Here is a 27977-nt window from a genome sequence, read left to right as displayed (position 1 = left end):
CAAAGAAACCTTCAGGGAAATCCTACAGGAGCAGCTGACTATTTAGGGCTAACCAGAATCACTTCAGTTGATGTCGGGTGAAGGCGAATTAACTTTGTACATGATTTGGAATGTGATTGGTTAAATCTGAACATGGTTCCGTTTATAAAGAGCATGCATCCCTGTACAGGAAAGGTGAAAAAAGGTCCGACATGACTTGTCATGATTTAAGCCTTAACATTAACAAAAGCTGAAATTTCAATAAGGGTGTGTAGACTTTTGATATTCACTGTAGAGTACATGTGGTATCCCAGTGCTAGGGACACAAAGCATCACACTGACCGGACACAACAAGGCATCTGTTGTAGAACATTTTTATTCATTTCTATCCCCTAGATATACAGTACAGCTCCCCTTCTAAGGGGAGCTCATGTCATATAAAACCAAAGCACAGTCTATTGACACAGAACAATCAAGGTATAAACCTGAACTCAAAAGACATGAATGTCTGTAGGTGGAGGATGTGGGGTTAAGGGGTGAGAGGTTGGGGAAGCAAGCAACTTAATTTCATTATACCGTATAATAATGGGAATCCATATAATCTACTACATCCAAATACATGAAATATTACCCAGGGAAGTACAGACACTCGGTAAGACTTCACATAACCTTCTCTGGCTGCTAGTTTGCCTGGTCTTTTACCAACTGTTTGCCATGACAGTCCTGTCTGTACCCCAGGACCAGCTGTGGCTCATGGTTCAATGCGAAAAAATTGTTAACAAAAAAGAGAAACCAGCAGATTTGTATTCATACAAACGGAGAACACAAAATAGAAAAAAACATATTAGAATGAGAGGGGAAAAAGTTAAAATGTGACCCAAAAAAACAAATGCTTTCAACAGCACAGTTACTGGCACAGCAGGTTAAAAGAGCAAGATGATCCTTCAGACACCCCAAGATTACACGGCTACACCACCCGGGGAAACAACCTGAAACTGCGGCCAGCCCACTCCTCTCACAGCAGCAAACCTGCCGCTGTGCACATCTCGGCGAACGCGGGTACAAGACGAAAAAAAACAAGGTCAGAGGCTAAGCCCAGTATTGCACAGTGCAGCCTCCAACCAGTGGCATGCCTGCCGCCCACCTCCCCCCCCAGTGAGGTCACTGCCTTTTCTGATGGTGGTCCCAATTCGTCAGCTCACAGACTGCACAAGGAGCACGAGGGGAAGGCTTTTACTACTCGAATGGAGCTCCATGAACACGAGAATTCGATCTGAAATGACTCCTAGGCGCTAGGGTAAAGGGGTAGGGTCGGTTTGCTGCATGACTGCCCTTTTTGGGGAGCACAACCTAACCAATTCTGAGAAGCTCTGGGCCTTCAAATCATCTTGCCCATCTGCTGCAGGACTGAGGTCACCCCTCAGAATAGAGGCTGCTGGGCATGGTATTCCACAGCAAAACGCGTCAAGGGAAAAGCAGATTTATAAGCAGCTGTATAGAAGCACTGGAACACAACGGTTAACTGTACAATTATTTAAAACGAAGATCGAGGATGAAGTGAAAAGCAACAAGGAGAACATCTACACATCAAAGACTTTAGATTCCATGCAAAACCATATTAAACCACAGCAATAGGAGTGGTGATGACTGTGTGTGCTCTAGTCTACCAAAATGGGACAGGCTCATTCAATGTTCAGTGCAGTCAGTTTTACAGCAAGCGTTGCCAATATCTGAACTTCCCTTGTACAATTACTACCATTGAAAGCAAAGGAGGGAACAATGATTTTGACATTAAAGACTCTTTTCCTTTTTTTTTGTTTAAAGTAGCCAGTTGATCCTGGATATCAATAAATAGGATGTGGTTATGTCGTGGGATGTCTTGCACGTTCAGCAGAGACTGATCGGCTGGCGAATCCGTTTGGTTTTGTGTCTGTCTTAAGCCAGGGCAAGAACTGTAGAGAAGGAAAAAAAAAAAAACAGGAATTACAAGGTCATGTCTAATCCCTTGACGCACAATACTATCAGCTTAATCGCACAAGTGCCTATAAAGTCTAAATGCGTAAGTTTTCAAATATAGCTGGATTGAAACCATGCTTTGGAGTGGAGTAACAAGCAAACACTGAAAAGCAGCTCAGTCGTTTCTGATCCTGACCGATGTTGTGCAACGGGAAGGTGGAAGGAAAAACATCCACTGCTTGCTGGCCAACACCGAGTTAAGTCAACCATGTTCTTTAAACCCATCACTTCATGCTGTCCTAGTCTTAAGTTACACTACACTCAGTAGTGCAAAAGGTACTTCAAGAGATTAAAAAAATACATCCAAGATGCAGAAAGGCCTGCTCTCATAAGAGCAGCCTTCCTTGAAATACACTGCGTAGATAAAATACTGCAGGGGTCCCCAACTCGGTTCCTGCATTGCCGACTGCAGTGGGAACACAAGCCGGAAGATACTAGGCCCTCCAGGAGGAAGAGACGAGATCCATGACGCACTGCGTCTCAACACACGCTGGGCAGAGAGGTGCCCAAGACCCCTAAAAGCCACATCAAGCCAATAAACTTTGCCTAAAAGCACACCATCACCTTCATCACCAGCCTCACTAAACCATTTTTACTGAACAATGCTGTAAACGTAGACAGGTTTGACAATGCATGCATGAGAACATGCAACAAAGCATTACAGCCACAAAACCACAAACAAGCTGGGCAATATTCTTTTCAACCAGCCGTTTCTCCAAGTTAAGCAAGATCAGGACAACAGCTTCAGGGAAAAGGACAGCGAGCCTGCTAGGCTTACCTGAGCAGCAGAGAGCCCTGCTTACAACCAGGAACACTGCACTCCCAGTAATCAAGCAATCTATAATTTCCCACTCAGGGGTCAGGGGGTCAGACGTGATTAACTGTGAAGGAGTAATAGGCTGGCTGTTTCCTCAAGAATCTGCAAGCTGAGCTGGGGAACTCTTTAGCCAAGACATGTAGTCTTGTCCAGGCATTTACAGTTCACCATGTGGTCTGTCAGTGAAGTAAAAAAGTTAAGTAGGAATGCATACCACTTATAGCTTCCTGGGCGAAGTATTTGACATCCATGTCTTGATCTGTGGCCAGCTTCTCCAGCACAGGCTTGACTTCTGTCTGCAGGGCACTGTAAGGCACAGGGGACAAGTGAACTTGGGCTCTTACAGACTTACAGGCCAAGTCTCCTGAGTATTGCCCCCTCCCAACCCCAAGTCCTGTCTCGTATTGCAATAGACTAACCCCCCTTCTCCCAACCACCCACATCCTCTCAAAATAGCAAAAACCACATCACACCCTGGCGGAGGGTTCGCTCACATGTCAAATGTCAAGTACTGCTATGCTGCTGCAGACAGACGTTAGAAAACCCAGAGAGAACGTTAGAGAACCCAAGTCTACAAAGTCGGTACACTGAGTTGAGGCTTTGGTCTAGACTTTCTTCAACATCCCTTCAACAAACCCAAAATGAAAAACAAACACCGGTCGCTTCAGCGCGTACTTGCTGTCAAGAACTGGGCCGATTTTCTGCAAGGACTTGGCGACGTTGAACCGCACGTTGGCCACCTGGTCGTTGGACATCTTCAGAACGACGGGCAGCATCTGCTTGGTGGTGATCTCCTGACCACAGGCCTCAGAGAGAGCCTGCAAAGCCACACACAGCACTGATGCGGGATGGTCAAAAATACATTTTCCTCTACAAACTAAGAAAAGCAAAGAATGTGATAAGTCTGCCTTAGCCAAAATGAAAATTCTCCTACTTAAGATGCATTCAACTGAATTGCTTTTAAAGTGCTTTAATGACAAAGCACTTGTCTTTTATCTCCATTGTAGCAGTTGGCGGCGATTTCTTTAATGGACTTTTCCAAAAATTCTTGTAAGTGGAATGTTATTGGGCAAGACCTGAATACGAAAGGCCCTTGAACGTGCACTGAGCCAACACTGACACAGCAACAGAAGCACTGCCAGGAGTCTGGCTGGTAACAGGGAAACACGATGGCTGAAAATCCTGTTTCTGTCCCTCCCTCCTCTGAAGCATCGGGAAACAATATCAATATAATTTCAGGTGAAGGCTGATTTTCATTTTTCTAAAGCTCAACTGAATAGGCAGTGTGTGAAACACAACCCAATCCCTATGCGAGCTGTTTCAGGACAAGGCACAAGGCTGTTTCAGAGAGCCGCCTTCATATGTGAAATGGAAGAGACAGCATGGCTCCCCTGAGTATACGAAAATAATTCGAAACAGAAAAGGCCTGAAAAGGTGTTTTGTTATGAGTTTAGAGGTATACCATCACTGTTGTCAGTTCTCTACCGGCAGACAGCTAAGTGTCAGAATATTATGACATGTTCAGCAGACAGCCTGACCCAGATTCCCATTTCACTGGAGGCAAAACTGCTAGAGGCGGACATGCCCTGGAGCAGAAAACACGACTGGACTCACATTGATGCAGAAGAGTGTGGTCATTCTGTGCAGGTAGTTGGGATCATTGGCCATGCTCAGGACCTTGGGGACGATGGTGTTCTGTGCCCACTCCGCCCCAAATTTCTCCACTAGCTTCATGAGGTTGCAGGTGGCTGCCTCTCGGATAGCGTACACTGCAGAAACAAGGGCACATCGGCTGCTGTCTAGCATCTTTAAAAGTGTGTGTGCTGCACAACCTGATGGGCACGCTTGGACACCACTGCCCTGAGACGACTTCTGGGGAGGAACAAAATCTGAACCATAAGAACATGCAGCACCACCACCAACCAAAAATGTCAGTATTAAGGATGTCATAGTGGAACACTACTTGTCTGAAAAGGGAATGTGCACATTCAAAACAGACCAGCTCCGAGGAATTGTAAAGTATTACGAAATTTCAGGTGCTTAACTACCAGAATATAGCAATGGAACTTCGAGGTTTATCCCAGAACGAAAAGTTAGCAGTGACAATAATCTCTTAAGAAACATTAGCATCACTCAAAACGACACCTCCAGCTTCCGGAGTCACAATAGAACAGGGGTAATAAGTCTACCACAGCCCAAAGTGTAAAAAAGTGCCTCTCATTCGCACCATGCTTGCTAACTGAGCAGTTAGATCCTTGTAAGTACAGACCAGTACCCGCTGGCACAGCAATTTCCCTCTTAATTCAATCTGCAAGCCCACACTTTTCCGAGAATGTCAAACACGAGGTATTGCTACTCTGTACACGTTAACACAAGACCGATGGAACCTATCGGTTGGATTCTCTAAACAGTCTGGAATGTTTTTAGGATAGTAAAATGGGATGGGTAATCACCAGGCCTGGAAAATTGGAACCGGAAAATATATGCCAAGAGTACGGCTACACTGTGGTCCTAATCTCTCCTGCTGTGGAGTGATTCAGTGCTGACAGATGCTTTCTGGGGCCACAATAAAACAGACAGCACAATACCATTCAAGGAAAACTGCTGCCACTGCTACAGCCAGGGATTGAGCTCCTCTCTCTCTCTAGCCAAGCTCATCATACACTCTCACGTCATCAGAAATAGCTATCCTGCACCATGGAGGACAGGCAGGAACATTCCAGTGATGTAATCTCCCCCCTCCCCCAGTACGTTATTTGCTTTGAAGTTGGCTCCGAAGTGCACAGCCTTTGGGAGTGGGACACTGGGCGTGTCTGTGGGATAACAGAACTGGAGAGGAAGGACTGCAGGCTGACAGACAGAGAGAGAGTGATAACGCACAGATTGCGGATGGGAGCCGCGTACCGCAACTACCATGCCCTCAAATACACGCACAGGTCATATTCACACAGGATGTCAGCACGTCCAGCATGGGACATCTTTGTAGAAAAAAAAAGATTAAAAACAAAAGGGCATCCCGCTAAGACTACCAGACCCCATCATGCTTGGTAGTCCAGTACAGGGTCTGTAGTGGCTACAGAGCAGCGATTCTAATCTCCCCGTGTGCCCTTTCTGTGCTGCCAAGGGGACTGCTGGCATTTCAGGAAACGGCAAGTTTCAGGACGCAGGCGCAGTGCTCGGGTCCCACAGACCGAGCGCTGGCATGCTGCCCACCACAGCCTCAGAGCTGGAGGTCTGGATCCTATTTAGACAGCACCTCACCACTTCAAAGGCTCTTGGAACTTCCTAATGGGATGCAGCCCTACAACATCTGCAGTGATATTTGCACCTGTCTCGCCCAACATTCTTCCGAAAGCAAAATCTAGCAAGAAGTCAACAAAGATAGGGCGCCTTTGTAGTAGGAGCGGTGTGAAATGTTATCTTATACTTTCAGAATATAGTTCAGACTAAATTTCACAAAGCAATAAATCGATAAAATGCTGTTTTCTCAAGTAGATACTAGAGCCAAGAAAGCAATATAGAACAAAGCATATATGGGCATTTCCCAGGCTGCTGCTCCACTTTCTTATCCGACGCCTTTTGGACACTCCGTCAAGACGCATGGCTGGGCCTGCGCACAGGCCAGGCAGGCTGTCACCACTCGGCCCAGGAGCTGCAGTCCCACACGTCCTTCCCCCAGTGTGGGGCGGGGGGGGCTGGTTCTGGGCAGCTCAGGGCTCGGTCTCACTCCAGCCTCCCGGCTGCAGGAGGACTAAATCACAGCAAACCTACTGGTCTCAGGGGGCAGGATGATCCATTTCTTACCTACATGTTCCAGACAGTTTTAAGGCACGTATTTGTCCTCCCCAAAGCTGATTTCCCTGAAAGGTTCTACATAAAAATGTAATTGATGACAGAGTTTGATCCTTATGAATCACAGGCACCGATGAAACAGGGGAGCGAGCTTGGGCATTTCACTCATTCGGCCTGGTTCTGGAAAAGCTTGCATTGGCCCCACCTGTCCGGATGTTAAGATGTGATGGAAAGGAGTCTAGGCGGAACTAAGACACCGCGAGAGAAGCAGGCTTTGTCGCCCAAAATCACTTCTCAACCCCATCACCCCGCGCAGGAGGAGTGGCAGGATCTCAATGAAGGAACAGCGAGGAGCTTACCGTGGTCGACGAGCCACGCCATGCACAGGGAGTTCAGCTTCTCATCGAAGAACTCCACCCCCTGAGGACAGAGAAGAGCGGTCAGGCCCGCGGGCTGGGGTCGAGACGGGCACGTGAACTGAAAAACCACTGCGTCCCCTCACGTCTGGCTGCCTCGGGGTTATAAAACACACCTGCCCACACCCATCAGCGACAGACGAGGTGTAATTAACTTAGAGGAAGAACTAAATCAAAGCAGGGCTCTGCACTTCATTATAAAATGTCTTCCCAATATTCCGTCCACAATGCTGCAAAAATGATACAATCACAGCGAAATAAAATACTGCTTCATGTTTTAAAGATCACAGAATACAACTGCACACACATCAGCAGGTATAAAAAGTGGTTATACTTAAGCCAAAAAAGATTAAGTGCAATTAATACCGTTAACCCTTAGCAAGTCAATAAGGCCTCTTCGGTGTTTAGTGCATACTCTCTCACCCGAGCAAGCTGTAGTTAAGACATTCCAGTGAATAACATTTGTGCCCATCTGTTGAAATAGTTCAGTGTCCCCAGATATGCATAAATATTAAGAGGTCTCTCAAGAGCCTCATCTTGGTTATTGTGCCAACAGGACACATGTGATATGCCTGCCGCCCTGAAGCTCCACACACACCCCCGAGACCATCGCAGCGTCAGGACTCACCAGCTGCCCGGCCAGCAGGGGCATGTACTCGATGATGGCCAGGCGCACCCTCCACTTGGCGTCCTCAGCCAGCTCCACGATGGCGGGCAGCAGGGACTGAGACAGTTGCCGGATCCCAATCACCTCATTCACACAGTCCAGGTTGGAGATGATGTTGAGGCGCACCTCGGGGCACTGGGAGAGAGAGAGGATGGGGGTGAGCACACTTGTCAGGGACTCTAGCAAACAGGCTGATGAGAAAGCTGGCACCGCAGAGAAGAACAGAGGACATCTCCTTGCCAAGGGCTCTGGTTTACTGTTCCTTTATCTTTTTAAAAGGCTTCAGTCTAAAGATCCTCCTGTCACTAGCTGCGCTGGTGTCCTTATAGTACAAATAACAAGGTAACTGCGCCGATTATAAGTTTAGGAAAAGGGTAGGCCTGGGTTGGGGGCTGATGTCTCCCTTAACATTTCATGCTCTTTGACTCTGTGAAAAGGGAAAAAAAACAAAAAACATGTGCAACAAAACACAAAAGCCTTTGATAAGATGCTCTTGACATCTTATCAAAATCCTGCATTTTTCTGAGCAAAACGCACACTGTGTTCAGGGACAGAGCAAAATTGATCAGAAGTCACCGTTGTCTCTTAGCTTCTAGGAACACGGGTCGCTGGCCAAAGACCCGATGCTGACAAGTGAAATGTTACAAGATGATCAATACCTGGTTAACCCTGTTCAAGCTGCATAATGAACCTGAGCAGCCCTCTGCCTTTAAATTCATAGCGATTTGAAAAAGTTACCAATATCTCCAGCATGGAGAGTTAAATACTATGCAGATGAATATAACGGGACATATTGAACGCTTCTTCTCCAGTGTCCAAGATGGAGGCACCGACGTGCCAGCTGTCTGGTGCGCTCGCCACAAACGCACAGCAGCCTGAATTAACAGCCAGGATTATAAACGGCCACAAGAATTATAATTAGGAGACTAAAAAGTTTTTTTTTAAAAAAAGAACTGCGGACAAGTTAATTTGTGCCGCAGTGAAAAAGAAAGATGGATTACAGAGGAGGTCCGTTGACAGTTTCTTTGAGCTTCCGAAATGTTTTAACAATCGCAGTGAAGAGAGCCCAGATCCTCTTGGCAGCTGTGTCTGTCCGCGACGGAGAGCTGCCAGCTCCCACCTGGATTCGCTACATACAATTGCTAATTTTCCTGCCGCTTTCAGGAACTTGAAAGGAGGGCCCCTCTTAAGCCACACATCAAAAGACGATCCATTTCAATTTCAAATTTTAAATCCGAGTCACGAAACCTGAAGGCAGTTTGAATCCAGCACGAACGCAACTTTAAAACTGCGGGTCCTGTTTGAGCATGCCTTCCCGGCTTTCTTTTTTTTTTCCCTCTACCATTTGGCCTTTCCCTTCTAGGCTGTTTCCTGCCTCTGGGGATGAAAAGGCTTCAGTGCTGCACGCCAGAAGCTTGGCCAGCGCCGCGGTGCTCCCAGCTGCAGCAGGGGCAGAGACGTGAAAGCAAGCTATTCTTGCCGGAGACTGGGGAGGACTTCGAACAGGAAGCAGCAGGCATCGCAGGAAGCGAGCGGTATCCAGCACATCCACATCAAAGGGCCTGGAAAGCTGGGAAGCACCATGTTCACCCCCTCGGCCTCACGACCCTGCTCCCTTCACATCTCCCACCCCCGCTGGCCGGCGGCAGAAACATCAAGGCTTTTCGGGACGCGGCGGAGGTGCTCCGTAAAACGGGTGGGGAGGAGGGGGAAAAAAACCCAGGTTTCTTGGGAATGTTGAGGAGTTCTTTTTACCCCGGAAAAAGATCTCCTGGCAGCTGGCTTCAGAGCCTACAGGAAGCCAACAACCGAAACGTGCGCCCGATGTCACAACATGAGGGCCGATCTACCTGGAGGGCAGAGAGGGCTCAGAAAGCACAAAGCCCCCAGCCACCCCGGGCAACAGGGAGATGGACACCCACACGACACACAAGTGTTCTGCATCAGCCAACACTTACAACAGACAGGGCGTGTGGAGCGGCAAAGGACGCAAGTGTTCCCCGTGATTGCTACCACATGTGAACTAGCCCTGAGGGGAGGAGGGGGGTGACAGAGGGAAGACACTTCCCAAGAACTTGTCAGTCTTTCGAAACATCTCTCTGCACTGAAAGCACACGGGAGAGGTGTATCTTTCCTTTGGAACTGGGTGCATTGCCTCCTTTTTTAAAGGAAATTAATATTACTTGAAAATAACCACGATTTTTAAGGTCTCGCAAAGAGGAAACAAAACAAAAGAGACGGACACCCTAAGGGACACGAACAGAGGACAGGTGTCTTCCGGGGGGGGCGTGGGCACACTCACCTCGTCTTTCAGCTGCGCCAGGAAGAGGGGCAGCAGGTGCTCGATGGTGTTGTCTTTGCCCAGGATCGTGGACAGGCCCATGATGACCGACGCCAGCGCCGACTTCACGTGCTGGTTGGTGTCCGACACCAGCTCCTGTGAGCAGGCGAAAGGAAGGAATGGCATCAGATACAGAGAAGAGGGCACAGGACGCTCGGCACCGCCACCGTTTCGATAATCTTCCTTCCTGAGGCAGAGACATTTGCCGCATATTCAAAATACCGGTCGTGAATTGTGTGTGTGTGTGGGGGGGGGGGGGAACCACTCTGCACGGTGCTTGAGAGAACTAGAAAAACAGCTGAAGAAACAGTTGGACAGGTGTGCTGTGGGACCCAGTCTGTCCGCCCCTGCAGAGGGGCAGGCTCGGCAGGCACACGCCCATCCGCAGGCACCAGCGCGGCAGGCCTCCTCCCAGCAGACTGGAGACCAAAACATGTGTCGCTCACATGGCCGCCTCTCTTATTTGCGCACACAGATCATTAACCCCTCGCCCAGGTAGGATTTATTTGCGTTGCTGTAGCTATGAAGGGTTTGGAATTAGTCTGCCGGTTTAAAAAAAACCACACTGCTTCTTTTACCAAACTGAGCCCACATCCAGCACCATGGACCTAAACCCGCTGGAGCGGGAAGCGGGCAGGTTATCGCGACGCAGACGCGATTTGAAATTTGAAAACGCTGAAAAAGAATCGAGATAAGTATAACAGGGAAACTGGCGAGTAAACCACTGAATTTCTAGCCACACTAAAAACTTTTTTTAAACGACTGATGTGTTTCCCCAATACAGTTTGATCCTTACACAAAACCCGTATTTTGGTAACAAATTTGAGTCACAAATTCATATGCAAAGTTACTGGCATACCAGCTACAAAACAATACAGTTGGGGAGGAAAATGAGTGGCACACAGTGCTCATCAGTGTTAGAGAAGCCATTAATTAGTACATGATGCCTACGCAGCCCTGACATGCTGTCTCTTCTAGTTTCCTCCCTGAGCCCAACATGCACTCCTGTTGAGTTTTTAGAGCTGCACACTAGAATGCTCTGAATGACATGAAGCAGGCAAATAAGGGACTGTGGAAGCACATATACAAATCAAGGGTCGAAGGGTCGTGGGGAAAAAAACCCAGCCGGGAAGGGCACAGTATGCCTGCGAAGGCCTGTAGGTCTAAGGGAGAGGGACTATCGAGATCCAGACAATCCAGTAAAGCAATGCAACCAGGCAGCAGCAGCTGCAAAAATGGTGGCCTTGCTTTCTGAAAGTGCTTCTTGGGCTCTGTATCTATTCCTGCAGGGCCACAAACAAGTGAGCACTTGGCCGAGGTGACACAAGGCTCCCATTCGGCACTTTCCTGGATGAACCCCCGATGCATCTGCTTCAACAACACAGCCAGTATGTTCCAGTCCCCCACAACCCTTAGTGTAAAGGTCTGCCTGCCGTTCTCAGGCCTCAATGCGGCACCTTACGTTTCTACACTCCCTTAAGCACAAGTGCTCAAGCACAGGGAAAAAAAAACTGTTTTGTGATAGTCTTGATCTTTATGCTGCTGCGTGCTTTTCTGCTCTTAATTTCAGCAACATGTTCGTCCTCAAACTGCATTAAGGATCAGAGTCGCCTTCTCTGAGCAGCAGCACAAGATCAGGTAAGGTCATGGTGGTGGAAGCCCCAGAGCAGGAACGTGCTGAGAAGTTTGTGGGAAAGGTTTCCAAGTACTGACAGAAAAAGGAAGTCAGATGCTGACTGTGCAGCTATCTGCAACCTCATAACCTCAGGACGCTGGACCCGTTTCTTCCTGTTCTCTGAAGGTACCTCACCTCAGGCAGGGGAAAGTAACTGATCACCAGCCACTGCGTTAGAGACTCTGGCTCGGATATCAATTTGCCAGCATCTGGGCTACAGCCGGCCATCTCACTAAGTCAATTCAGGAAAAGCCACATAAAAAAAAAACATGAACGTGTGGCCAGTTTTAATGCTTAACTGCTCTTTATCTCTGCGTACTTGAACTGTCTCTTGTGCAAGAGTGTCGGCCCTGCAATATCTACTTTTTTTGCATGCAAGTTCAATAAACGCTAGCCTGTTCTGTGGGAAAAAAAAAAAATCGAAATAGTAAGAACAGCCTCAGTGGGGAACCTTATCAAGAAAACAGGTTCTGCACAACGCCGCGTTTGAGTTAAATAGGTCAGCCGAACTGCTGATGAGGGATCATGTGTCTGCAGCTGGAGGGTTTGTCTCACCAGACAGAGGCTGTCGGTTAACCCAGCCAGGTGCTGGCGATTCCACAGTACAACTTGGAGACCGTCATTTCGAAACAGAAAAAGGGGGCTGATCACTGAAGTTTAATGGACAACTGCTGGATTCTGAACCCCCCTCCAAAACAATATATATTGCTTACACTTATATAGCTCTTTCCTGGACACTCCACTCAAAGCACTTTACAGGTAATGGGGATCCCCTCCACCCCCACTAATGTGCAGCCCCACCTGAACGATGCGACGGCAGCCATAGTGCGCCAGAACGCTCCCCACACATCAGCTCTCAGTGGGGAGGAGAGCAGAGTAATGAAGTCAATTCATAGAGGGGATTATTAGGAGGCCATGATTGGTAAGGGCCAATGGGAAGTTTGTCCAGGACGCCAGGGTTACACCCCTACTCTTTTCAAGAAACGCCCTGGGATTTTTAATGACCACAGAGAGTCAGGACCTCGGTTTTACGTCTCATCTGAAGGACGGCGCCTGTTTACAGTATAGTGTCCCCGTTACTATCCCCACATGGACCGCAGGTTGAGCACCCCCTACTGGCCCCACTAACACCACTTCCAGCAGCAGCCTTAGTTTTTCCCCAGGAGTCTCCCATCCAGGTACTGGCCAGGCTCACACTGCTGAGCTCCAGTGGGTTGCCAGTTGTTAGCTGCAGGGTGACGTGGCTGCTGGTAGAGACTCCAACAGTCTATTCTCCTCTCTGACAACAGGGCTAGGAACTCAGGCCACCCCTGGAGCACAGAAAATTGTCAACTCTAGCTGTGAGGACAAGACACAGGCCAAGAGGAATTTCACAGTTTCTTCACCCATCAACGAAGAGAGAAAGCACATCTGAGCCAGAGATCAGATGGCACCTTTTTCATAAAAAGGGTTGCCGGAGTTTGGAACAAGCTATATAGCCATGTTTGATTCACCAAAGCAGCTGCATGACATCTGTTGGATCATTTAAAAACAAACCATCCAGATGGGCCAAATGGCCTCCTCGTTTTGTAAACAAAGATCAAAATGAGTAAGCTCACAATTAAAACCTGTATTCCAACGGGTCAACCGCACAACCCAAGGCCATCCCTACAGTCCAAATGAGCTCGACGCTGCTCACTGACCCTCACATTGGGGGTGTGAGAAGTCCTAAGAACACACTTCTTTGTCAACACAGCCCCATTAGGCTAATCTCTCCATTTCTTATCTTTGGCATGATAAGGCATGTTTTAATGAGCAAAGGAAACTGGACAGCCTCAAGTCAACAACGAAACTCAAAGAGACAGGGGGGGGGTGGAACCGCAAAGCTTTTTTGCCAAGATAAGTCTGGGGAGCAGGAAGGGTGCTGATAAATGGGAGCTCAAACAGGTGCACACCGCCGCCACCTTTACAAACTCAGAGAGCCCATGACAGGTAAGCAAACAAGCCTCCCAGCACCTCCGCAGTACACACCACCCTACCTCGGTGACGCATGAGGGCTTCCAGGAAACCCCCACGGTCAGACCCCAGGACTTACTGAGAAACCAGCAGGGCTCCGGCACGTCACTCACGCAGGAGAAACAAAACACCCTTTGACACTGCGTGCCAGATGGGCAGACCTACACAATGGAATTTCCCCCCCAAATATTTTCAGATCATTTATACGGCAATAATAGATTCAATTCGGTTAAGGCTTTTTATCCAATGCAGTTTATATTTGTTCAAAGGCATAGAGCTGGTCATTTTACTGGAGCAATCCGTGGGCAGCAGGAAGACAACCGCAGAGGCCCTGAACACTGCTGCACACTATAGCCTCAACACAGCGTTCAGGATCTGTTAGTGCACAGCTCCTTGCACAGGCGGCACAATAGTGAAAATGGAAATGGTGCACGTTAGAACAGCTACTCTTTCAAGAATATGTTTGATGAGAGGGAACTGAGACTGTCAACAATATAAAAAAAAAAACACCAGCATGACAATTCAGAAAAGCCCAAGTCAAGGCTGGTTCTGATGTTTGTTTTCTTTTGCCTGCAATGCCTGAACATATCCAGTTATGAGTCAGCTTAGGAGTAATGCACATCAGGTCCTTCAGCAAAAGCAAGTGTTTTTGTGCAGAAACAACATCTGCAACAGTTTAAACTCCTGCCCTTGTAAAAGGTCTCTGCAGTGTGCGCTAAGTGGTGCCAGACCAGAGTGGCTGATATCGGCAAGGAAGCCCATTGGATAGAGAGAAAATCACTCTGCCCTTCCCCAAGGGTGAGAAAGAAACGCCACCTGGGAGCGAATGAATGTGCAACAGCGCCCTCTGTTGGGAATGCAGAACACCAGCAGCCATCCAGTTAGGATGTAGTTCTTGAGTTATGGCCTGTAGCCCCGAGAAGCCAAGGGCATTGCCCCGCTACCCTGAGTGGCTTTACCAGAACTCACTTTCTAATTGAGAAACTACAACAAGCAGCTGATAAACTGGGAGGAAGATTCAGCATCAACAGGCTAAACAAGCCTACAGCCAGGCCCAGTCTGACAAACCCTTGCACCAGGAGAACAACAGCTTTATCATCAAGCCGAGAGGTCAGCTAGGAGACCGGACGCGAGGAAAACGAGGAGACAAATACTTCTTTTAGCACTGCCAGGGAGTTTCGTAGGAGGTGATCGGCCTGTGCCCTGTACATCCTCGAGATGTACAAGCGGGTCGAGCCATGTGCTGGCCTGTACAAGCCTGTTCCTACGGTCTGATTTACACACGCCCGGCCCGGCCCACACCGAGGCGCTGCTTAACAAGCAGTGACGGGCAGGTCAAGCCACCAAAGGCACACAAGTTTCCACGTCTTCGGCTCGGACGCTCTCTAGGTTTTGAGCTCCGAAACAACAATCTCCTCCGAGCAGCAGCCAGAAGGGTTTTTGACCAAACTATCAGCAGGAAGTACAGCAAGAGAAAAGGAGAGCGTGTGGGAGTTGCAGGATGATCTTCATTCTTGTGTAGCATTTATACAAAACGCCCAAATGCTGACAAGCCATCGGCACAGAGACTGCTGAATCCCTCCTCTGCCTCACCTGCCTTAAACACAAAGTACATAAACCGAGATCTCCTGAACGATCATCCTGTCGTCTGTGAATCTCTTCAGAACAATCTGCTCGGGTCCACAGTAAACACTCAGTTTACACAGACAAAATATGATCAAGTGGAGTTTTGTCTGCAAAATGAAAAGTACCAGACTTCCCTCGCGATAACAGTAAGTATAGGGCAAACGGTGTAGGGACAAGCAAATTGTTTACTATGGGTGCTTCGGATGTTTTAGTGAATTTCAAATGAAAAACAACAACACACAGTCAGAAATACTATATAGGTTTACAATTAAGGAATGTCAATGGTGTCCTATAAGGGTAGGTCAACTGCATAGCTTGGTATTTTGTATAGTACATTTTATTACATGAAATAAAAAGCTTATATAATTTAAGATAAAAAGGCACAGGAACAATTTATTGACTGTGTTGCTTGCAATTCTTAAAAAAAAGTCAAAAGATCCAGAAGGCATATGTATTGTATGTATTTTTCTTATCTCAATACTGCTCATTGCTGGAAGAAGTCAGAGCTATACCACAGAGGAAGACAAAGAACAGCACACAAGCATTCACTGAGAACATGCGCCACCTCTGGAGCACATAGCGCAGAGCAGACATGACACTCACCTTGACACAGGGCAGGATGTGGCTCATGATGATGGTCTCCCTGCTATCCTCTGGCAAATTTTCACAGAATTCTGAGAGGGGGAAAACCAGCTGGTCAGGAGTGGAGTTGTTTGTGCAGCAGGGATCAAAACAGTTATACAAACATATTACCATCTACATATCTGCTTATTCTCTGCAGCTCTTCCAATCATCCATTTTCTAACCTCTCTATTCAACACTGGGGCACAGGGGAGCCAGAGCCTATCCCAGCAAGCAACAGTATCAAAGTATCCAGTATCAAAGCAGGATACACCCTGAACGGGATAGCAGTCCATCTCAGGGCGGACAGACACACACCAGGGCCAGTTTTCCCCAAGAAGCCAATTAACCTACCAGCATGTCCTTGGACTATGGGAGGAAACCCACAAGAACATACAAACTTTATGCAAATAGCACCCCAGGAACTGAACCCAGGGCCCTAGTGCTGCAATCCTAAACACTATCACCATGTCTGTCCTACTTTTTCCATTCCATCTGAACGTTAATGGAGAAGCCGCAGACAGGGATGAGTGATGGGGTTTATAATGAGCTTAAACCATTTTCCTCCTAATCGCCAACTGTATTCCTTTATTTCCTAAAAGTCACTGTTTGTGCTGGATCATAATATTCAAATAATTGCAAACTTTAAAACAAAGAAGCAAATGTATTGCCCCACACCTGCCAGTACTATCACTGGTATCTTAATCAAACAATATAAATTCAATACAATATTAAGACAGATAAGCAAATGGGAATGTTATTTTGATACCAAGCGTATCTCATAACAGGGTGATTTGACTTACAAACTTCAAACAGATAACAAAAGATACTTTAAAAAAATAGAACCACGTCCAATCTAATGTTTTAAGCACAGAGCAGTCTCTCGGGATCGCAACAAAAGGCTGAACTGCTCCCACCAGGAATTGAATAATCGCTCAACGAGCTCAAGAAAACAAGATCTTGGTCTAAAGCAGCCAGTCAAGACATTAACGCTCATTTGGTTGCTGTAAGTCTTTCAATGATCCGTTTTCTGGGGACTTCTGAGGACATGGTCTCAACATAAAGGCTTGTGGAGTAACTCTGCACATCTCCAACTCTTTGCATACAGAAAAATAGGCTACTAGCTCCTGATCCTGAATGTATGTGCAATTAATTCCCCATCTGTAGCCTCCACTCCTGGTGTCTGTGTTACACTCCTGACTTAATGCTTTAGCAAGTTATTTTTTTCTCTAATCATCTGGAAAGCATTAAAAGGAAAGAAAGCTCTTTGTGCATCACTGTGGTAAGGGAAGAATGAATCAGAGGCCAACTCCAGCACAATCACAGCCTGCCCCAGCACTGACCTTTGACCTTGTTGGCCGCCGCAGCCCTGACCTCAGCCTCGCAGTCCTTCAGGAGGCTCTGGAAGGCTGGTACCAGGTCGTTCTTGGTAATCTCTGGACCCACTGCCTTCTGGAGCTGGAAGAGGAGAGCGCACAGGGGAAAACTGAAAATCTCACTTGCCCACAGTGCCAGGCCCGTACATTATCATCTCTGAACAGGACTGCAACTTCATGGGCGGAGCGGTGGCTCTGTGGCTCAGGATCTGCGCCTGTGGCTGGAAGGTTGCCGGTTCAAATCCCGCGGCCAGCAGAGGAATCCTACTCCGTTGGGCCCCTGAGCAAAGCCCTTAACCCCAGCTGCTCCAGGGCCGCTGTACAATGGCTGACCCTGCGCTCTACCCCAAGCTGGGGAATGCGAAAAGACAAATTCCTAATGCAAGAAGTTGTATACGGCTAATAAAGTGATGTTATGTTATGCATGGAGAAACCCAAAAAGAAGCAAGACAGTAGTATTCTCCTCATGTGTGAGGTTAAACAGGCCTATATGAATGAAAATAAACTGTACATGAAAGCTTTACTTGAACAAAAAAACTTGTTTTTAACGGATTAGAATTTGCGCAGTGGGTTTGTTAATGTGCGAAGTTTCAGAAGCAGACTTCAGGCTCCTGGAGGCGAGGCCACACTGCCTCTGTAAAAGGCACTTGTAGGTGTACCTGCATCACAAAACTAATCACAGCCTCACTGCCAAGGACTTCTGCAGGCAAGCCAGCGATTGCTGGGAGGTTATCCGTGTTCTGTACAGGTGTTCATGGTCTCCAAGGTTACTAATTCTATTAGTCCGGGGCCGTTCGCAGCCAGAATGGAAAATGAGAGGAGACAACAAAAAGACAGGATCCAAGGACAGCTGAACGCAATATTTTTACATGCTTTTATAGTGTTTTTCCCCACACATAAGTGAGGTGCGTTAGCAGCCTGCAATACCCAAAGTCACTTAATTGGCAGGACAAGTAATCGTGACTACTGGTTTTCACCGAGGTGACTTTAGTGCAAGCATTAAGTGCACTTAACGCTATTGATTCTAAGGGAATATTCATTCCAATGTCAAATAAAATCACCACTGACTTTCTCTGTTGGATGTTCCAGGATCCACTAAGTACTACCTACTGTGGGAACCATTTAACACCACCTCTGCCAAAATTGGACTAGAAATGCGTGCTCTGCTCTTCAAAATCATTAATGCAGGTGAATCAGGGAACCAGATTTTTAGATGTTTTCAAAATACAGACCAAATAGCACCACCTTACTATTGCAAGGTGGTGCTATTTGGTCCGTTTGTATTTGGTTATTACCAGAATACTTTGCAGGCTTATTTTTGTCGGCAGAGCAGAAGAGACCAGTAGCAAATAGAAAAATAAAGCTATAACCCACATCTGCGGTAAAAACACGGCAAATGCTTGGCGTTCTTCAACGAAACGTGCCAAAACAGCGGGTGCGTCCCCAGGCAGCGGGTGGCCGCGCTGCACGCCAGCAATCAACACCCCGCCTGGCCACCACTGCACGTCAGGTGCCAGAGCTCAAGGCCCGTTTCTTACTGAGGTCGCGTTACACAACTGCCCCCGTCAACCCCCCAGACCGGGGGGGGGCACAATGCCGGATTTGGGCAAGTCTCCACCCTGTCTGAGGGGACCTGCGACCAAGCACCCCTCTCGAGCTGCGCGCTCCTCAGAAGGTGCCTGTAGCACAGCAGCCCCACACAGGGCCTGCGCTGTCACTGCGGCTCTGCTGGCTCACACCTGGAGGCAAGCAGGGGCTTAAGAGCCAAGCCCACACGGGGAGCACAAAGACCTTTAAGCCCCATTTAATGAAAACAGCCTGGCGAGCAACTCCAGGGATCGCAACTGCTTGTTTGCAGCTACAGTCATTTCACTTCTAGTCCCGACTGTCTGCACACAGCTCTGTCCTTCCTCGGGGAATCTTTGAGATTCCTTTCAACTACATTCCTCACGGGAAAGAAACCACTAGACTAGGAGGCACTAGAGCAGAGAAGGATAATGACAAGCACACCGAAATGACTAAGTCTTTTTTGTTAAATTGAAGTGTTCCCCTGGTGGGATGGGATAAAAATCAACACCATGCCTTTCTATCCAACGTAGCACATAATGCGTCAAGAAGACTTACAGAACTCCAATGTTTTTTCATCCTTTGAATAACGTTTTATCTTCACAAATCCTTGAAGGACTGAGAAAGTTTATACTGGAAATCGGGAGCCGCAGACTGGGTTACAGAAAGGAGGGAGAGATTTTGAACTTCGACGTGCCCCCCCCAGGCCCCCACTTCACACCACCGGGGGAACATGGCTCCGAGGGGAGCAGCCAGCAGCAGCGGGGGTCTCGCTCACCTCGGAGAACTTGTCCGCCACCATGTAGCGCACCCGCCAGGACTTGTCCTCGGCCGCCTGGCGCAGGGTGGGCATCACCAGGGCCTCCAGGTCCTCCTGCGGCAGCAGCTGGGCGATGCTCACGCAGGCCTCCACCGCCAGGAGCCGCACCGAGTCCTGCAGGGCAGCACAGGCACATCAACCCACCGAGCACAGGCCCACCCCTCCCAGGGCAGCTGACTGGTGCAGCCTCAGGATCTCACAAGAGCTACCTTGGATGCAGTTTTGCAATGAGAACATTATAAAAAAAATAATCCTATCGGCACTACAGTTATCACCGCCAGGGAGACTCCTAACTAAGCACTCATTAAAGACCCCCGGCACACTGTCTGTAAGAGCAGGGGTGCTGCTCTTAGTATGATCGGTCAAACCCAAGTTCTCCCCTAATTCTACTGCTGAAGCATTTTCTCGCTCCTCCACCTGACCTGCTGTGTAGTGGGGCCGTTGGCACAGACTTTCTACGCGAAAGGTCTAGAAATAAAAGGGTGGACTTCCAGAGATATGCAATATTATTTGCTGGGTGAACTTTGGTGAGTATTATTTTTGTAGAAATACTCAAATTTAGAAAACCCAGTAAATCATGCTGACTAAGACGTCTTTTCTGGAGCTGGTAAAACCTGTCATGGATCAATCTGCGGAGCAGTAGGAGTTCAAGGCCTTTTTAGCTGCTGCAGCTCTTGTGCTCAGTCACACATTTCACAACTGGCAACAGCGAAGCATGCATGTCAAGCACGGTCGTTCTGTAAACTGCGCTTTGAGAAGCTACCTTTAAAGGCACTACGTAAAATAAAATTTATCATTAAAAGGTTATAAAAGAGAATGTAACTTGAAAAGGCGAGAGAAATGTTCCTGTTGGAGAACGGGCGTTAATGAGAGCTGATCAGATGTCAGAGGTGCAGGGCTCAGGAGGAGACAGGCAGGTGGGGAAGAACAGGGGGCTCGTGGGTGTCTAGTGGAGAGTTTGATCTGATATGCTTGTTGAAGGGGCAGCACCGTGCTGTACCTGCTCGTCAGAAGCCAGCGCGGTGAAAAGGGAGATGATGTCACTCTTGACGTACTCCAGCTCCAGCACCTTGGCGAATTCGCCCAGCTTAGAGGCTGCAGCTCGGCGCACCATGGGCGTGTCATCGGAGCACAGGGTTCGGAAGTGTCTGGGGACACATACACAGAAGACTGAAGGCCACGGACACTCACACAGCCGGGAGACAGGCTAACCTGACAGTGTAAAAACACGCCGTGCAGTAGGAATGACGGCAACATACGTGTGCACACTCACATGACCAACGAATCATGAGCGTAATTAACAGTTGAGCGAATGAAGCCATTCTATAGATCGTTATGTAATTAAGGAAAGATATAGGCAGTGATGCTAAGCCATGTTAGTTTTCATCTGCACTGCGCACTTGGATGTCCAGCAGCTGGTTCTGGCAGCAGCTCAGTCCTGCTCCCTGATCTACCCGACGCACTACCGACTGCCTCCAAACTGCTGGCCACACTCCTGGAAGCACTGCTAAGTGCTCTAGAGGGTCTTTCTCATCTTTTATTCTCGTGCGTGTCATTTCTTATTTCATTTTGCTGAAAGGAAAACCCACAGAAAAAACAACTGTGCCGTTAGACAAATTGTACTTAAAAGCTGCTGCAAGGGCACCATGCTGTGAAAATGAGAGCATTTCTCTCCCTGCAGACGAAATCGTAGTCGGCACTACAAAGGCCTGCTAATTTCTTTGCTGCAATGGCTGGAGAACAGCAGTTTGAGCCCACAGTGAAACACGCTTTCACCTTAACCTGGAAGGAACAGAGGGTCAAGAGAGGAAGTAGCCCACTATCCATTCCCTGCTCCCAGAACCTCAGCTTTGGTGGATCCAAGCTCCTGCTATGCAGATGCTAAGCCTACAGACCCCAATGAATCTACTGCACTGAGAAAGGGCTGGGGAGTGGAGCTCAGGCTCAGCCTGTTCTGCAGGCACAGGGGTGTACAGGGCCACTCACTGGCGGATCTCGGCCTTGACGGTGCTGGAGACACGGGGGTAGCAGACGCTGAAAAGGCCACAGGCGGAGGTGCGGGAGGTGAACCAGTCCCCACTGGCCAGCCGCTTCACCAGGGGCTCGAAGTGCACCTCCAGGTCGACGGGGGAGTGCTCATGGGAGATCTTCCGCAGGGACTCCACCGCCTTGTCGCGCACCACCGTCTCCTCCACTGTGGCCAGGCTCTCCAGGGGCGGCTGGGGGACAGGCGGACGAGAGGGAGAGACGTTGAGACGTTGAGAGAGGAGGAGGAGGAGGAGGGAGGAACAAGGGAGATCAAGGCTTTTAGAGACAGTGCAAGGGAGAGACATTGAGAAACTGGGAGGCAGAGACATTTCAAGGAAAGAGGAGACAAATGAAAAGGACAAGGTGATGAAAGGAGAGAAAGTCAGGAGAGTGAAGAGAAAGACGAAAGGGAGAGATACACAAAAAAAGGGAAAGAGGAGAGACGAGCATAAGCAAAACAAGAGGGCCTTCGGGGGGTAGGGGATGGGTGAAGGAGGAAGAGGAGGAAAAGGTCTTGTTTCCCAGGTGGAAGAGACTACCAGGGAGAACAGACAGCAGGACTGACAGGAGCTGAATTCCCAAGTAGCTTCAGCGTTCGATCTTACCAGCAGGCAGTGGACATACTCTGGGCCTCCCACCAGCATGGTGAAGTTGCCCAGCTGCTCTGCAAGGGCCAAGAGAACTTCATCCTCATCATAAATAGTGTCTGCGGAAAGAAAGAATGAATTTCTGTATTACGTCCTTCTACAGCCGAAAACAAGCATCTCTTTACAGGAATCAAAGCAAATCCTACCTCTTTCTACCCCTGACTCCCTGCTTTACAGCAAGATAACTACATGTAAAGGCATCAAAACGTAGTCGCTCCCTGTGTCACATTCCACTGTGTTCAACTCATTAAGTCAGCACTCATCCTGGCCCTGAGCCAAACCATCTGCATCAGCAACAAACCCCCTCTGTTCTTGCATGAGAAACGGCTCTTCCAAATCAAAACACGGAGAGTGTACGAAAGACATCCCACATGTACAGTGCTGTGAAAAATAACACCCCATGAAAAGGTGTGTTTTTCCACATATTTACACGTATAGATATCTGATCTTCATTTCAACAATATTGATAGATAAAGGTGATCTAATTTAACAAATAATGAAAATTTGCAATCAATTTTTGCACACAAAAAAAGTCAGAAATGCAATTGTCTGCTGTGGAAAAAATAAGTACATCCCCAAGCTTCAATAGCTGGTGTTGCCCCCTTTGGCAGAAATCACTTCTTGTAAGCATTTCCTGTTATTATCCATCAGTCTCCTACAATCGACTTGGAGAAATTTTTGCCCACTCCTCCAACTGTGTGATGTTTGAGGGCTTTCTTGCACGTCCTGCCCACTTCAAGTCCCCCCACAGCATTTCTATGGGGTTTAGACCTAGGCTTTGACTTGGCCATTCCATAACCCTCCATTTCTTCATTTGGAGCCATTCTTGTGTGGATCTGCTTGAGTGTTTTGGGTCATTTTCTCGTTGCAAGGTCCACTTATGGTGCAGCTTCAGCTTTTTGACAGATGGCCTCACATTCTCCTCAAGTACTCTCTGGTACAATGTGGAATTCATGGTTGACTCCATGATGGCAATCTGGCCAGGCCCTGAGGCAGAAGAGCAGCCCCAAACCATAATGCTTCCACCACCATGCTTTACAGTTGGTATGAGGTTCTTTTGGTCAAAGGCAGTTTTTGGTTGTAGTCAAACAAAGCATTGTGGCCAAACGGCTCTACCTTTTTTGTCATCCTTCTAGAGCACATTGTTTCACTAGTCCTGATCTTCACCTAGGTGTTGTCTAGCAACCTTCAGTCGTGCATCTATATTCATTTTTGAGAGCAGAGGCTTCTTCCCTCCTGAAGTCACATGTAGGGCAAAGTTGTGCCATTTCTTTCGGATGGTGGACTCATGCACTTTAACACTGACTGAGGCCAGACTTGCCTGTCAATCCCTTGAAGTTATCCTGGGGTTCTCGGAGACCTCCTGCAGCATCTTCCGGTCAGCTCTTGGGCTGAACTTGGTGGGACGACCAGGCCTAGATTGCCAGTGGTTTGACATTTTCTCCATTTGTAGATTATCTTTTGGACAGTGGAGTGATTGACTACAAATTGCTTGTCAATGGCTTTTTAAACCCTTCCCAGACATCAACAGTCTTTCTTAAGAGGGCCTCAGAGCTCTTTTGATCTTGGCATGACGTAGCCACACACCTCAATTGCCAAGACCAAACCAGACCACAGGTTTCTGATGTTTAGAATTTATTATAAAATCATTTGCACGTGTTTTAGCAAACCAGATTCTTCTTTTAGGTATTTGATGCAATGATAAAGGTAGGGGTGTACTAACTTTTTCCGCACAAGGAAATTGCATTTATATTGATTTAAATAGTACAAATAAGTCCAAAATGTGATTTTTCAATTAAATATATCCTTTTGTCCAAAAATGTAAAAAAAGACAAACCTTCCATGGGGTGTCCTTGCTTTTTCACACTACGGTAGTTTTGGAAACGAAACCGTGCGGCCCTGTTCACATTGCCGGACTGTTATAATCAGCCCAGGATAGCAGCTGGGGAACATGAAGCCTGACTCTTTTGGTGCCACCCCACTGAAATCAACCTCGCTTTCAGTAAAACGCGTTTCACTGGTTCCTGGGGTGGCAGTGGGGTACGTACGTACCTGTGAGGAAGGGCAGCAGCTCAGTGCGCGTCCTCTCCACTCCCAGCGCCAGAGCGATGGTGGACAGCTTCTTGATGCTGTTCAGACGCAGCTGCCAAAGAGAAGGGAAGAGATCAGGGAGGCAGGTGAGAGAGAGAGAAGCCTTGAGTGCTCGGACACAGGCCGCAAGGCAACAAGCTACCCAGCCATACCGCTCGAGTGAAAACCACTGCTTCTTCCAAGACATCGGCAGATCAATAACCTGCTCGTTATCAAACAGGCTGGATGGGCCGAATGGCTCCTCTCATTAGTAACCTTTCTGAAGACGGGGTTCTGCTGACCCAGACTGTCAGGACGCGAAACCTGCTACAGCCCAGCGTAACGAGGCACTGGGGGACTGTGCCCAGTACATGCCAGCAGGCTGCGGTGTTGATCTTCCATCACTGTGAAGGGCACTAAAGGCTGGGATCTCGGGAATCAGCACACGGGCTTCAGAAATGGGAAAAGGAGAGCCGGACATCTCCTTCACATGACCCACTAACAGACCAGCACAAAGCCTGCCCCCCCCCGCGTCTTCTGACAGTGCGGACAGGGGGGGGGAGCTCAACAGAAAATGCGAATCTGCTTCTTCAACTTCACGGAAGTACAAGCCGCCACCGTTTCTAACCAGCAAGCTCCCGAGAGGTTCTGGTCTCGGCCAGTTTGTTTACAGGACTGAATCAGACAGAGTGCTGCTGGCAACCCCACTGAGCTCATACAGGGCCTATATTTAGCAGTGAGGGTAAGGGTTGCCACGGCAACAGATGAGCCATCACGTACACCCACCAGTCTTTCAGAACCATCTGCAAAATACCGGGGTCCCTGCAGCCACGACTGGAGAGCACTGCACCACTCCTGCATTCACAAACCACTGCAGAGGAGCCCCTGGCTAGACCGCTTGGTGGTCCGCGGGCGTTTTTTCGGGAAGAACAGCACTTCTCATGTGAAAGCCAGGGAGGTCAAAGGCCTTTATTAAAAGAGTGAAATCTAGAAAGAGACCTCATTAATAAACTCCCCTAAAATCGGCTTGATACTGGTTTCTGTGATGTGAATGGACATCACATGTGAATACTGTAAAACAGAGAACGGGGGACGGGACATCATATTAATAAGTGGAATATAAAATAATAACAGCTCGTTTAGGGCTTGGTCACTCTCAGTACATCAGACCCTTCAATCCACACACATGAAATCACAAATCTGTGTCTCACTGGTGTCCCCGAGGGCCAGTCGGTTTCGACAGTCCCGGGCCAGCGAGAGCTCTGGGCACCGCCGGGCGCTGAGGCCTGAGCGGGGAGACAACAACAACAACGCCCAACCGAAGAAGAGGAGGAAAACCGGCCGTGTGCACCACAGAGAACAGAAAAATGAACACTTATACATATACACAGAGCGGTAGAGCTGTTTTTCCTGCTGCCCCCTGTGCCCTCGTCCGCGAGTCCGGGCTAGTGGATACACCCAGTCATGACGGGCAACTCGCTGCACCGGCTCGGCGCTCTCCATGACAACTCGGCGGCCCGCTACCAAGCCCGGGGGGACGAGCACGTATCCTCCTCAGAGCCCAAGTCCAGAATCGGAACCGACTTCCCGAATTCTCCGAATTCCCGGTCCCCGCCCTCCCCCTCCGGCTACTGTAGTGTACCCCAAGCACAGCGACAGCCCTTGGCGAGGAAAAAAAATAAACTATTCTAGATCCATTCTGTTTTCTATTCAAGTCTTTTGTTAAAAAGGCGGCTCCGACAAGCTCTGTTTGGATACAAACAGGAAAACCGAGAACCGTGTCCCTGAAATGAATCTCACCGCCTCTCTCACCAGCACCGCGGCTCGCCGGCTGGGATTTCTGGAACAGGCCCCAGACGTCACTCCTCCGTTTCATCGCTCCGGGTCGCTGAATTCCGCAACGCTGCGCCTGAAAGCTGCCAGCCCCACACTCCGACCTCCCCGAGAGCCCATGTTTAGGGGCTTACCTGAACGTCTTCATTCCGGAGCTCGTCAATGAGCACGGCGATGGGATAGAGAGAGTCGTCTCCGTCGGCTCCTGCCATTTTGGATTCGGGTTTGCTGCTTCCGGCTTGCGGCGCGCACGGGGTTTCCTGCGAGAAGACAATGACCACCAGGGGCTGGTGGGCGGTCACCAGCTTTTATCTAAAAAAAAAAGACAGTTATTTTTTTAATCGACCAAAGGCACATAAAACCAGAGTTTTATGTCAAAATTAAGTCGTTGGGACCTTTACTGTCAACATGTATAATTTACCTCACCTGGTGCACCGTTAAAACTATCGGTGACTACTCGTCGCAGTCTGTCTATAATACATCAATAAAGTTGAGTGAAATTAACGGACTCTTGCACATGCGTGCTGCGAGATTAGTATGATGCCAAATGGAAACATTTTTGTTAAGGGCAGAGCAAGCGCCTGCGCAGTGTGGTCTGTATGGCGCAGACGGCAGATGTTTCTGTTTTTTCATGTGCATCGATTTTGCTGACTGTCGGGCTCTGTGTTGTTTTATGATTCTCAAAGCATCACACTTAAATATCGGAGATCGTGAAAATACGGTGTGCACTTACGTTGCGTTTTTCATTGTATTGTAAATATATAAAATATTTGCGAGGTCTGTTTAAAACATGTTTTAATAATACATATAACAACAAGATGACCTATAATAACAATAATCGCTTACACTTATATAGCGCTTTTCTGGACACTCCACTCAAAGCGCTTTACAGGTAATGGGGATCCCCTCCACCACCACCAATGTGCAGCATCACCTATATTAAGAGAATTAATTTTGTATTCTAAATTTGATTGGTGCTTTTCATTATTATTATTATTATTATTATTATTATTATTTTAACAAACTATTTGAATGAAGCTTCTGGATTGAATCTTTTTAGTCTTGAACAGAGAAGACTGGGAGGAAACCTGAGCAACTGCTCAAAATCCCCAAAGCCCCTCCCAGAATCAACAGGATTTCTTCAAAACGAACCATGAAACACGAAAACTGCTGGAAACAGCGCAGAAGTGCATTTCTTCATAAAAGAAAGACGAGAAAGCAGTTCTTTACCCAGAGAGTTGTGGGAGTGTGAAACAAGCTGCCGGGCCAAGTGGCTGAAGCCACCACTCTGGCTTCTCTAAAGAACCAGCTGGAAGAGAACCGGCTTCCAATCAGGACATGAGGCAACACTTTACGCATAGGGTGGTGGGAGCGTGGAACAAGCAGCCCAGCCCGGCGATTGAAGCCTGTCCGTTGAGTTCCTTCAGGAAGCGGCTGATGGAGCGCTGACTCACACACATGCTTCTTGTTCTCCTTTCCCACATTCTGTCCCGAGTGCCCCTGTCACAGGCGGCAGCCGTTTGTGTTGCCAGTCTGTTCCCGCAAATCCAGCTCCGGAGCGAATGAGCAGGATGGAGGGAGGGAAGCGTGTCTGTGGCGCACGGGTTCCAGGACTCACGCTCTCGGGACGGGGCTCCTAGGCAGCGCGTGACACACATTTCTTTCCCCGGCACACTTCCCTGGAAGAACTGC

At 48.3% G+C, this 27977-nt stretch overlaps 1 protein-coding gene across 1 annotated transcript; it reads right to left on the bottom strand.

Annotated features, from left to right (window-relative positions):
* Positions 1-334: 334 nt before the first annotated feature.
* ppp2r1ba (protein phosphatase 2, regulatory subunit A, beta a) lies at positions 335-26776 on the bottom strand. The gene is made up of 16 exons (XM_015337544.2): positions 26712-26776; positions 26420-26597; positions 24435-24525; positions 22341-22441; positions 21694-21926; positions 20708-20855; positions 19666-19821; positions 17289-17403; positions 15928-15998; positions 9990-10124; positions 7649-7822; positions 6964-7024; positions 4427-4581; positions 3488-3630; positions 3027-3118; positions 335-1931 (listed from the first exon to the last, which is right to left on the bottom strand). Exons 2-16 carry the CDS (start codon positions 26495-26497, stop codon positions 1915-1917), a joined length of 1770 nt encoding a protein of 589 aa, XP_015193030.1. The 5' UTR covers positions 26498-26597; positions 26712-26776; the 3' UTR covers positions 335-1914.
* Positions 26777-27977: the final 1201 nt, after the last annotated feature.

The sequence above is a fragment of the Lepisosteus oculatus genome, chromosome 23, assembly GCF_040954835.1.
Source record: "Lepisosteus oculatus isolate fLepOcu1 chromosome 23, fLepOcu1.hap2, whole genome shotgun sequence".
In the NCBI taxonomy this organism is placed as follows: Eukaryota; Metazoa; Chordata; class Actinopteri; order Semionotiformes; family Lepisosteidae; genus Lepisosteus; species Lepisosteus oculatus.
This window is presented reverse-complemented; position numbering and strand designations above follow the sequence as displayed.

Excerpts from the sequence above, each read along its gene's own strand:
- ppp2r1ba (XM_015337544.2), bottom strand. The coding sequence starts at position 26,497 with ATGGCAGGAGCCGACGGAGACGACTCTCTCTATCCCATCGCCGTGCTC. Across the intron at positions 19,822-20,707 it reads CGCTGGCTTCTGACGAGCAG|GACTCGGTGCGGCTCCTGGC; the intron begins GTACAGCACGGT and ends GCTGCCCTGCAG. Across the intron at positions 3,631-4,426 it reads CCACACTCTTCTGCATCAAT|GCTCTCTCTGAGGCCTGTGG; the intron begins GTGAGTCCAGTC and ends GTGGCTTTGCAG.